At 45.5% G+C, this 13183-nt stretch overlaps 1 protein-coding gene across 1 annotated transcript; it reads right to left on the bottom strand.

Moving 5' to 3' along the window:
* Positions 1 to 5769: 5769 nt before the first annotated feature.
* Positions 5770 to 11928, bottom strand: LOC120718871. Its single transcript, XM_040007600.1, has 2 exons — positions 6091 to 11928; positions 5770 to 5897 (listed from the first exon to the last, which is right to left on the bottom strand). The coding sequence occupies exon 1, from the start codon at positions 11926 to 11928 to the stop codon at positions 6379 to 6381; it is 5550 nt and encodes a 1849-aa protein (XP_039863534.1). The 3' UTR covers positions 5770 to 5897; positions 6091 to 6378.
* Positions 11929 to 13183: the final 1255 nt, after the last annotated feature.

The raw sequence follows: 13183 nt of genomic DNA on the forward strand, positions 1-13183 counted from the left end.
AGGCCACAACACACATCATTAAGACACAGGATATGGACTCTGACCATGGCATCCTACCTCTGCCTGTAGCCACATGGTTCCTACCTGTAAACCTTATTATATGCAACCATTTTTCTGTCTGCCTGGCTGCATGCCTACTTTCTTCTTGTAAGTTTCTTTCTAGACCAGTTGATAATATATTTGACGAGATGAGGTGAATTAATGGTTGTGACAGGACTGTGCTGAAAATGGCATAGCAATACTGGGTGTGGAGGAGTACTGCCTCCATCAGCTCCATCAGACTCTAATGAATAGCTGTCATCATTACAGCAATAGTAGGCGGACCTGCAGGTTAACCCCTCACTCATCTGAGAGCTTTGTGGAATTGGATTGCAAATAGGTGAGCTGGTAAATGCTGCACTATGAGTTATACAAAGCTATTTATACGTGCAACTATTTATTTATTTTAAAAGCCAAACAGAGAGAATAATGGAGGTGAGAATGTGGAAACCCTTCCAAAGTAATAATAATAGGTGCAAGGCTTTAGCAATTTTGAAACAAGACCAGAGGACAAAGTAGTCAACACCCTGCTGCAATATGCTATCTGGAAAGTGTACTACTTGCCCTATAAGACACTAAAGAAGTGTAATGTGCTCATAATGCATGCAGTTAAAGAAATCCCCCACCCAGTCTGGATGCTGTTCTGGCTCCCCCACACGCCACCATCCTACCCTGAGGCCAAAGCTCCCCAGCTCCCCAGAATGGAGTCATTAGCTGGGTGCTAATGGTTTCAGACTTTCTAATTGAATGGGAACCCATTGATCTGTAGGTAGAGAGAAATGGTTCTTTTCATTGCCTCAGTATGGCCCTGCGCAGCATTTGTCTCCATTCAAAATTAAAGGCTTTACACATTGGAGATGTAAGATTGAAGTAGGAATATATACACACACACACACATGCGGCATCTGCTACAAACACACACATATGCACAGAAGTTAAATCGCAAAAACTGTGAGCTCATGTGTTGACTGACACACGCAAGCACACTGACACACACATACACACACACACACACACACACACACACACACACACACACATGCAATTGCTCTGCTGTGCTGTGTGTATCCTTAAGGGCTCGCATTCGGAGATGAGCAGCCTTTAATCTGTGTTCGCTCGCAGAGTTATCCTGGTGGGAGGCTATACACCTCACATCTTTTTAAACACTGCAACAACAAGGGGTTGCCCGGGGCAGCTGGGGTCAAGGAGGCAGCTTAGTAGAGATGTCAACTGCCGAGCAGTCTCTGTGCATGTTGGAGGTTGAAGTGCACAGGGCTGAAAACTACTGTAATACTGATAAAGGAATGTGGTAGATATTCCAGCAGTTTATCCTTCATTTGCATTGAGTGTAAACACGGATCACTCATCTCTGCTTTATCTCGTGTCACTGATAAGTGATGTTGTTTTTGCGTGTGTTGTCTGGTAACTTTGCTCCTTTGAGATGATGGAACGATTCAGATATACACACAAGAAGTGAACGCAACTTCTGAAGCGACCAGTAAGAAGCAGGCAGCGGGACTGGTCGTTAGTTATCTTTTCCACTTTTCCACAAAGTGAATCATAATGATGTTAAATTTGAAAAGATTTTATTAATGTTGTAACCCAACCAATAAATGGGGCATTTGCAGGAAATTTGCACGTAGGCTTCTTTTTTTGTCTTCATAGTCAGACACAGAGTTACAAAAATGGTAAACAAGTTTATTATTGTAATGATTACAATCATTAATCATTATTGCAAGCGGGCATGCAGCGCTAGCTGTTTTAGTTGCATGTCTCTTAGTATTATTTGTGAATAACTGCTGAACTTACTTAATAGGTTTTTATTTAAATGTCAAAGCAAGAACAATTGCTCAGGATTGGTGTGTGTGTTTAAGAGACAAAGCCAGCTGGTTCTGGTTATCAAGCTGGAATTCACTGTAAAAATTACAACATTTTTTTTCTCTCTTTCCCCCCAGTCCTCTTCCCCAAACCGCACTTGCACACATGCTCTCTCTCTCTCTCGCACACACACACACACACACACACACGCGCACACACACAACCCATAATTATACATCTCCACTGCTCTATGAGAAGACTCTTGCTTTAGCTACTTCTTGAGAATATGTATTTTTCTGCTAGAAAAAAAACACAAAACAAAAAGCAGAAAACGTCTTACTTAAGCCTGCTATTCGAGCATTAACAGACAGCAGAAGAGACTGACCCTAATTTGAAAAACAAAAGACTTTCATATAAATTTATAGCACAGTTCTATATACAGTAGATAATGAAAAAGTCCTACGTCACAAGCCTGAGCTTGTGTCAGGTTTAAAGACAGCTCTTAGGAGCTGACTGACATCATGTCTGGGAGGGTCCTATAATAACATCTCTCTCTCTGGGCAGATGATCTCAAGATAAGTAGTCTGTGTGTGTGCGTGCATGTGTGTGCGTACTTGAGATTGTGTATTGATGTATATGCCTCTTTATGTCTTAGTGATTTTGCATGATACGTTTGCATACGTTGACGGCTAAATGAGGGGTTGTGGTGTAGGTACGAGGTTAGCACAGACTGAACGATACCGGACGTCCTCGTGAATCTTCTCTTTTAAAACCACTGAGTGCAGTGGTTGTGTGTAAAAGTGTTACGCATCTAAATCGGTGTGAATATCTTTATAAAGGGATAAACAAAAGATCTTTATTGATGTAGCTGGATTTTTAAAAGCTTTGAAGAAACTATTATAAAGAGGTTTTTCTGTGGCCGACTTTCACCTATGCCAGCGTGTTGCATCTGGTAGCCATTTTGTGCCAGCAGTAGAGCCAGAGTTTCCAGAGAGGTAAAACCACAGTGGCAGAAGGTGGGGAATCAGCAAGAGCCCACCCAAGGGTCGTTAACCTACAACAGGCCTGTTTGACACAATTTACTGAAAAATACATCCAAGCGCTGTGGTTCTTTTTATTGACAACAGCACATGTATACCTGAAACCTGTGTTCAGTGGATGAATTTCAGTCAAACAAGGCCCACGTTAAACACAACGTGCATCTGATTAGAGCAGCAGCTGTAGGACACTAACAGATTTCTCCCTGTCATTTCCTCCTGCATTTTCACTGGATCGTTTTATTACCCTGCAATAGCCTGGGGCTGTACCAGCCTATGATCCAAGTGTGAGTTGGGACGTGTGCGTGTGTTTCAGCGTGTTGGCGCAGCGTGCCTTCATCTCTCCACCCTCCAAAGTCCACTGTCAATAGCCTCTCTGGACTTTGCCAGGCGACTTCCACTTGGAGACAAACATTAGCGCAAAGCCTGCCTGCATGCTTTAAAGTCACACTCTCACTCTCATGCAGTGTCATACTGAAAAATGGCAAAGGTGGGGCACATGCAGTGCTGCCAGCGTCACTGCTGGGGGATAAGAGGGAGTAAAATGGACAGAAGGAGAGGATGTGATAAGAGCGGATCACCTTTATAGTCTGAAGCTATTCGCATTAAACCACCATGCTGACTGAACCTGAGCCAAGTTTTTTTTTCAATGACGTCTACGTTCACAGGCTGCTTCACATACGGCAGCGAAATGAAAAAGGGCCATTAAAGTGCATTTTAAGTACTCCTAAAACAAAACAAAAAAACACCCAGTTGATGCTTAAAGCAATGAAAAATATAAGCAGAAGTCTTGCTCCCGGGATTGTCATTGGTTTAACCTTGATTTGATATTATAGAGTAGCATGAAATTGACTCTTTCAAAGAATAACCACAATATTGCTTTGGCCTGTGCAGGACATTCTTTCAGAGGCAGTAACCCTCAGGTTAAAGAAGAGAAGTCTGGAAAAATGAGAAAGACACTGACAGAGCACGAGAAGGAAACATGAGATATTTGAAAAGTGGTGAGAGACCCGGAGTGGAATCGGAAAGTAAGGGCTAGAGATCAGGAAGAAAAAAAGAGAGATGACATAAACAGACAGAGCAAAACAGAGATGGAGAGCGATTGAAGGTGAATTGCAATACCGTTCTGGCTCTGGGCCTTGCCTCTGTTCTGGAGTCTCTCTTCCATCCACAGTGACATGTGGTTTCACGGCCATTACCACACACATTATAGTGATATGTGCCATAATGTGAGGCATCCATATGTACTCCACTCTCTGCTGGCTCCATAAAACACACAGGCCCAACTGTTTATGCTGTTTGCTGGTGTCAATGTGTGCTGTTAAGCCTAATTTAACTCATTCTTGTCCACGGAGCATCGACTAAGTCAAGCAAAAGTTAGCGAAAGGGTGCGTAAAGATTCAGATGTAATGTGTGCACTTTTTGAACAATGAAATCTCTCTTTCCAGATGTCACCATCTGCACATTATTTAGTCAACGAGTCTATAATAAATGTCCAAGTTGGAGCAAACCACAAAATGACAAATAGAAATGCTTCACAGAGTCACAATAAAATCTTTCCTCAATTCTCTATTGTTGTTTTCTCTGGGTGGCTGTCTCTCTCTAAATATACGTGTGTGTGCGTGCGTGTGTGTTTTGTGCATGTTTGTGTCCTGTGTTGAGGAACAGAAGGTCTCTGCAGGGCTTGCCTGTGTGGGTGGACTCTGGGATTCACCGTGAAAACAAGCGAAAAGCCAAGGACATTTCCTAAGTTGGAGCTTGCACCATACACTACAGCGTCTGGTCATCTGTGCTACATGTGTGTGCATTTATTCAAGAAAACTGAGAAAAGTGTTTTAGCATGTACTCCTATATTATAATGCTTACTAGTGTTTACAGTATGTGTTTACTGGAGATAGATTTGCATGTCTGCTTGTGGCATGCAGAGGAAGAAAAGTGCCTAACCTCTGCCAGCTCCAGCTTCCTATAAAGGCGTCAGTGTGGGCGTGCAAAAAAAAAAAAAAAAAATCTACTTATCTGTCTCAACTCAGATGATTATTTTGTCAATGCAGACTGGTTGACATTAAGCCTTCACACAGAGAGCTAGATTGTGTCCTTAGGTCTGATAGTTAGACAGTAGCTGTTGAAACACTGCTCCACAGTCTGAGCTGCAGCCAGATAAGTGGAAGACAAAGACACTATTATAGTGTTACACGTGGCCCAGAGACATTACAACTCATCACAATGGCTTAGTGCTGCAGGCCGCTGTAGGAGTGGGCCTGGATAAGGTCTAGTTGCAGATCCATGCACAGTAACTTTATTTAACTCCAGCTTATCTGTCACCGTGTGATTTATGGGAATGCTTTTCGAGATTTTTTGGATGTATTTTTTCTGGTTATGAGGCCAACTTTTTGGGTTCTGTTGTCCACACCAGTTGTAGACATACTGATGTTGCCATGAACAAAGCTGTACTTTTAACATTTTAGTTTTCTAATTTGAAGGTAAACTTGCCAGATTTTAAATTCTGTTTGTACTTGCGTTACTTGAGCAAACATACAGTGAAGATATTTGGTGGGAAGTCAGCTTGAACCCCCCTTTTGCCTTCAGACCTGCCAGACTTCTTTATACATAGATTCAGCAAGGTGCTGGAAACATTGCTCAGAAATTTTGTTCCATGTTGTCATCATAGTATCACACAGTTTTGCAGATTTGTCAGCTGCATATCCATGATGTGAATATCCTGTTCATTCAGATCCCAAAGGTGCTCTATTAGATTGAGATCTGGTGCATTAGCCTGTTGGAACATCTGTACGCTGTGGTCATAATTAGATGGACATGGCCCGCAATAATACTCAGGTAGGCTGTGGTGTATAAATAATGCTAAGAAGCCCACAGTGTCATGTCCTCTGCCTCTAACGCCTTGCTAGAGTCGACATTCAGACTAAACTCCTCTTCAAAATGACCACGCAGACAAGAGGGTTTGACTTCACTCCCTTTACTTAGGCCAGTTGAAGTAGGGTAAAACTGAGAAACAACATGACATGAAATGCTCTTAGAAACCATAGATGAGGAGAAATACACAATAACAGTACAATGACTTATTTAGCCGAAATCGTTAGCTAATTCCCTCTTTACAAACGTTTCTATTAAGCAAACACTGCAATCACATTTCTTCAAGTAGATTGTTCATTAGTAAAGATGGAACAGAATTACATACCGACAATGCCCTTAAAGACCGTCTTAAGGGAGACAATTGCCACTACAGCAGCGGATGGGAGAACGGGAGAAGTCCTTTCCCCAAACAATAACATGCGCTTTCTGATGACATCATAGAACAGAGACGGATTTGAGCACGTTATACCAGGTCATGCCAAAAGGGGGCACTAAAGAGTAACTTTCTCAGGGAAAATCTATTTAAACAGAATACGGTTACATGGTGACAGAACACTCCCCGTCTGAAACTCAGCAGGGTTTCACCTACTAATATGACAAGGTCAAACACATTTCAGTCATCTGGAGGAATAAGCAAGATCATCTCATTCACGGGTCGGACGTAAAGCTTTGGTCCCTCTTTCTTAATGACCTTCACTTGCACTTTGCGCACCCTTCCGTCTTTACTGGGATACACATCGACGATGATACCTAAGGGCCAGTCGTTCCTACTGCACTGACTGTCCTTAAGAAGCACCACACTTCCTTGCTTAAGGTTTGGCCGGTCAGAAGTCCACTTTGTTCGACACTGAAGTGTTGACAGATACTGTTTCCGCCACCTGTCCCAAAATGTGTTAGACAAGCTTTGGACCCTGCGCCACTGTTGTTTCAATAGGTCATTATGTCCAAAGTCTCCTTCTGGTACTGGGCATGGATCTACCTTCTGAGTAAGCAATGAAGCCGGTGTGAGAATGAAAGGATCTGTAGGATCGTTCGACACAGGCACCAGTGGTCGACTGTTCACTATGGCTGAGACCTCAGCCATGAATGTTGTGAGTACCTCATGTGTGAGTTTGGAGGAGCCCATCTGAAGAAGCATCGAGTCCAGGATACGACGTGTGATGCCGATCATCCTTTCCCACGCTCCTCCCATATGAGAGGAATGTGGTGTGTTGAAGGTCCACGTACATCCGTGTTCTGACAGAAACCTCTTCATAGCTTTCCCATCAAGATTTGAGGGAATCCCCATATCTTTGCAAGCTCTGGTGAAATTAGTGCCCTGGTCGGAGCGTATGTTTTTCAAAGGTCCTCGAATCGCCATAAACCTCCTGAATGCGTTTATGAAACTGGAGGAATCCAATGACTCAATTACCTCAATGTGTATAGCTCTGACACACAGACAGGTAAAGAGGACAGCCCACCTCTTACTATCAGCGTGGCCTCCTCTCGTGCGACGGGCTGATACAGACCAGGGCCCAAACACATCAATGCCGACGTTGCTAAAAGGTGGTTCCATGCTGAGCCTGTCTGGTGGCAAGTCTGCCATCTTTTGAACTTCACACCTCCCTCTCAGCCTTCGACAAGTGACACACTCGAAAACAAGTCTATTAATGCATCTCCTGCCACCTACGATCCAATAACCTGCAGATCGGACAGCTCCTTCAGTGAAGAGACGTCCTTGGTGACGTACCTGCTCGTGAAAGTGACGCACTATGAGAGTGGTCACGTGATGCCGTCCGGGCAGAACCAATGGCCGTTTCTCGTGGAACCCTATTTTTGCCTCAATGAGACGACCCCCAATCCTTAATAGCCCCTCTGAGTCAATGAAGGGATCCAGGGCAACGAGTGAGCTGCTCTTGGGGATGTTGGCGTTTGATGCAAGACACTCCAGTTCTTTCCTGTAGACCTCTTGTTGAACTGTTTTGATAATGACTAGCTTACTCTGTTCAAGAATATCCCCGGTAGGGGGTGTGCTGCACTGATGCCAGCCCTCACATTTTTGAGCGACACACTTCTTTCCCCTTTTGAAGCTCTGAACAATGTGAATAAGGGTACCAAGAGCCCTTATGAGGGAACTCCAGCATGAGAAGCGATTGAACCGCCCAGAGCCAAGATGTTTGAAGACTGTGACCGACAGTGTTGTGACTTGAGGCCTGATTTTGCTGTCTTGATCTGGTTCCAAAAGGTCAAACCTCTGTACCACAGGTGACACCCCTTCAGGTCGAGACAAGAATGCCGGTCCAGAGAACCATATTGTGTTCTCAAGACGGTCTGCTGTGATAGACCGTGTGGCAATGTCTGCGGGATTGTCTTCTGTACAGACATATCGCCACTGCTGTGGCATGGTGCTTCGTCTGATCCTCTGAACTCGATTGCTCACGTATACATAAAACCTTCTTTTCTCATTGTAGATATATCCGAGCACCACCTTGCTGTCTGTGTAGTAGGTGACTGCGTCGAATACAATGTCTATTTCGGAGGTGATGGCCTCGGACAGAGTTACTGCCATGACTGCTGCACAAAGCTCCAACCGAGGTATAGTATGCTCTGGACGTGGGGCCAGTTTGGCTTTACTTGCAACCAATCTAGTGCAGCATCCCCCATCTGCGTCCACAGTCTTCAAGTAGGCGACAGCAGCTACTGCTTTCTCTGAAGCGTCTGAAAAGACACAGAGTTCTGTTAACTTGACAGTGGATGGTGACATGTTTGAGTACGGTCGGGGGATCCTCAGATGTCTTAACTCCTGCAGAGAATCTCTCCAACTTTCCCACACCTTTTCCTTTTCTGCTGGTAGTGGGGTGTCCCAATCTGAAGATTGTGAGGCCAGTTCTCGAAGCAGCAGTTTCCCTTGAATTGTCACGGGGGAAACGAATCCTAGAGGATCGTACAGGCTGTTCACCGTTGAGAGAACTCCTCGTTGAGTGAATGCCTTTCTCTCGTCCTGGACGCGGTAAGTAAAACAGTCTGAATCCAAGTCCCAGTACAGCCCAAGGCTACGCTGCATTGGTAGAGTGTCAGCAGTGAGGTCCAAATCTTTCAGGTCTGTGGCATGATCTTCACTGGGAAAGGCCTTCATGACCTCCTTGCTGTTCGAAGCCAGCTTATGCAGCCTAAGGTTAGAGCGAGCTAGCATTTTTTGAGTTCTTTTGAGCAGGTCGATAGCTGCGTCTGCTGTGGGCAAGGACTTTAACCCGTCATCTACGTAAAAGTCACGAGTGACAAACTGTTCTGCGTCCTCCCCATACTCCTTCCGGCCTTCCTGTGCTGCACGTCTAAGACAGTAGATAGCCACAGCCGGCGAAGGACTATTTCCAAAGACGTGCACGTTCATACGGAACTCCATAATCTCTTTCCCTGGGTTGTTCTCTTTAAACCAGAGGAACCTGAGGAAGTTCCGGTCTTCAGGACGCACCTTGAAACAATGAAACATCTGTTGCACGTCCACAGTGAAGGCGATCTGTTCTTTCCGAAACCGAAGGAGGACTCCTACCAGGGTGTTGTTGAGGTCTGGTCCCGTTAGGAGTACTTGGTTCAGAGACAAACCTTTGTGCTGGGCACTGGAGTCGAAGACGACTCTTATTTGGGAGGGCTTCTTGGGATGGTAAACCCCAAAACAAGGTAGGTACCAATGCTCCTCATTAGGCTTCAGAGGTGGGGCTTCTTCAGCGTGCCCATTCTGAAAGATCTTTGCCATGAATGAGACAAACTCTTCCTTCATTTTAGGCTTCCTTCTGAAGGACCGCTGTAGAGATTTGAGACGTTCAAGTGCTTGCTCGTGGTTATGAGGGAGCCTTGGTCGTGGAGATCTGAAAGGCAGGGGAGCCACCCACCTGTTTTCTTGGTCCTTATAGACTTCTTGCTCCATGATGTGGATGAACTGTCCGTCCTCGATTGAAGGAGCTTCTTTGTCGTCGTCCTTTGTTGTCTGGAACACATTACAGTCTAAGGTGGCCCATTTCTCACTAGCAGGGAGATGTTTGCATGTTAGGGGAAATGAAGGGGAGCTACCACTACTATACTTCTCTTTTACATAGTACTGGTTTGGGCATGGCTGAAAGAGAGAAGGACGTCCATTTTTCAGTACGTTAGTGTAGCAAGAGCTGATAACCGTAGGTCTGTGGACATCTCCAATGCACACATCTCCTACAATAACCCAACCCAGATCCAACTTCTGGGCATAGGGTGCGTTTTGTGGGCCATTCACTTGTCTTCTGACCTTATGAACTCTGATGATATCTCTGCCTAACAAGAGCAGGATGGAAGCTTGGGAGTCCAGCTTTGGAATGTGTTTTGCAAGGGCCTTCAAATGACTGTGGTTTAATGCTACCTCTGGTGTTGGTATTTCTGCGCGGTTATTTGGGATCTCGTTGCATTCAATCAGTGACGGCAAAGAGAGTGTGACACTCCCGTTAATGGGTTCGATCACAAAGCCACGTGCTTGTCTGCCTTCTGTCTCTTGTGTTCCGGCGCATGTCTTCAAAGTGTATGGTGAAGGAGGCCCTGCAATGTTGAATAGGTCGAAAAACTCGGTACGTGCAAGTGATCTGTTGCTCTGTTCATCTAATATTGTGTATACCGTAACTGCAGCTTCAGGGCAGTCGGTTGGGTACACCCTGGTCAGACATATTTTTGAGCAGGAACGCCCTGCGGAATAATTTCCGCAGACCTCAGTACATGCTGTGGAAACATCACCTTCATTCAGGTTGGAATTTCCCTCCCCGCCCTGATCTGGTGCGGAATGTGCTGTGTTGGTGGACCATGGGGCAGATCCAGGGTGGAGGGCTGCAATGTGGCTCTTGCTCCCACACTCTGAGCAGGAGATGTCGTCTTCACAATTCCTTGCCAAATGTGTGGCTCTGCAGCACCTGTAACATATTCCGTACCTTTTTAAGAGTGCTTTCCTTTCTTCCATTGGCTTCTCTCTAAACCCGCGACACCTGGGTAAGGGGTGGGGTTTGTTGTGTAGCGGGCAGCGCTCTGCTGGATCATCTCTAGTGGATGACTCGCTTCCAGATTGGGTGCGAAACGATGTAGTCCTTGTACCGTTGAAAAGGGGCCGAGGATCCAGCAAGACCCTCGTTTTAAAAACTGCCACAGCTTTGTGACCTTCGGCTTTAGACGATTGCTTACCGCCTAATAACTCACTACCGTATGCTGTCTGTGTGAGGCCAGGGTCGTTGCGCATCCGTGCTTCCCGACACACAAAGTCTACAAAGAAACCGAATGGGGGATAGGGAGCCCCGCGATCTTCTTTGTACTTAAAGCCTAAAGAAAGCCATTTTTCCTGGAGATAAAATGGCAGCTTCTGGACGACAGGGGTAACACCACGAGGGGTATCCAGATAACTAAGCCCAAGCAAGTCACCATCTTCTTTGGCAGCCTGTACCTCCGACAGCAAGTCTCCCAGCTCTCTTAGTTTACGACCATCTCTGTTTGGAATCTTGGGAAAGTTGTCTAATCTTTTCAAAAAGGCACCCTCGATGACCTCTGGTGCACCGTAGCACTCATTAAGCCTGTCCCACATAGCTCTGAGTCCGTTAGCTGGTTGGTTCGCATACACGGATCGTATTCGTCTGGCATGTTCAGCTGAGTCCTTACCTAGCCATTTCACGAGGAGGTCAAGCTGTTCACTTGGTGAGAGGTTGAGACCTCTGATGGCATTCATAAACGATGCTTTCCAGGCTCTGTAGCATTCGGGACGGTCGTTGAAGTGAAGGAGCCCTGTAGTCACCAGTTCACGTCGAGCCATAAATCTAACAAGGTCTGACATGTTCTGCTCCATTTCTAGTGGAGTGTACAGTGGGCCCCTTTCCCGGCATGTGGTCTCATGTGGGTGACTGGAGTTGTCTGGGGTTGTGATATACGCCGCGCCAGTGTAGCCGCTGTCCAGAGGCTGTCGTGCATAATTGACCGTTGGTTCTTGTTTAGGGGTGTAGGTCTCACTTTGATCAGCTTTGCCTGGGAAATGATCCTTTAGATTTGCTATTATGGGTGTGGTTTGGGTTTGGATGTGTGGTGTTGCAACTGGCTTGAGGCTTGGTCGAAAATGTACATCAGATCCTGGCGTAAAGATCTTGGGGTAGGAGTCTATGGTCGGTGAATGCTGAGGGAGTTTCGTCTCCATGTTATCATTGGAGGTTTCTAGAATGGGCGTGGTTTGGCTGCCGTGTGAGGCACCCTTCACATATTCTCTTGTGCGCGTTACTGGGTCGTCAGCAGGAACATCTATCTCACTAAGACCCTCGCCATCATCTTGGATCGCTGCAGCCTCCAAAACCTCTGCTTTTGCTTCTGCAGCTGCAGCCCTTTTTTCCATGCGTACTTTATCTAATGACGCTTCAAGACGTATTTTTCGAAGCTGCATAGAAGCTTCCAGTTCCGCTTGCTGCAGCTTCAGATCGTTCTCTTTATCCACAAATGCTGCTTCAGCCTTAGCAGCCTCAGCTTCTGCACGTGCTTGTGCAGCGGCTGCCTTACTTGCAGCTGAGCTCCTGGTATGCCTGGAGGAGCCAGATATATTAGATCTGGTTTTCATTGATGCGCTGGTTCTCTGCGACATGTTGCTGTCGATTGGATTTCTTCCTACATCTGAGCTGTTTCCGGAGGATAGCTCTAATTGCTGTCCAGTTCCCCACGAGACTGGTCTTTGAGAGGCTGTCGTTTTACTGTCATGTCCTCTGCCTCTAACGCCTTGCTAGAGTCGACATTCAGACTAAACTCCTCTTCAAAATGACCACGCAGACAAGAGGGTTTGACTTCACTCCCTTTACTTAGGCCAGTTGAAGTAGGGTAAAACTGAGAAACAACATGACATGAAATGCTCTTAGAAACCATAGATGAGGAGAAATACACAATAACAGTACAATGACTTATTTAGCCGAAATCGTTAGCTAATTCCCTCTTTACAAACGTTTCTATTAAGCAAACACTGCAATCACATTTCTTCAAGTAGATTGTTCATTAGTAAAGATGGAACAGAATTACATACCGACAATGCCCTTAAAGACCGTCTTAAGGGAGACAATTGCCACTACAGCAGCGGATGGGAGAACGGGAGAAGTCCTTTCCCCAAACAATAACATGCGCTTTCTGATGACATCATAGAACAGAGACGGATTTGAGCACGTTATACCAGGTCATGCCAAAAGGGGGCACTAAAGAGTAACTTTCTCAGGGAAAATCTATTTAAACAGAATACGGTTACATGGTGACAGAACACACAGTCTACCAAGAAAATATTCCCCAAGTCATTATACCATCACCACCACCATACAGTAACCAGTAACTGTTTATTAAAGACAGAATGGATCCTTGCCCTCACGCTGTTTGCTCTAAATTCTGACCCTGCTGTCTGACTGTCAGACCAGGCGTCAGTTTTC

The sequence above is a fragment of the Simochromis diagramma genome, unplaced genomic scaffold (genome assembly GCF_900408965.1).
Source record: "Simochromis diagramma unplaced genomic scaffold, fSimDia1.1 OVJJ01000545.1, whole genome shotgun sequence".
Lineage (NCBI taxonomy): Eukaryota > Metazoa > Chordata > Actinopteri > Cichliformes > Cichlidae > Simochromis > Simochromis diagramma.

Excerpts from the sequence above, each read along its gene's own strand:
- LOC120718871 (XM_040007600.1), bottom strand. The coding sequence starts at position 11,928 with ATGGAGACGAAACTCCCTCAGCATTCACCGACCATAGACTCCTACCCC.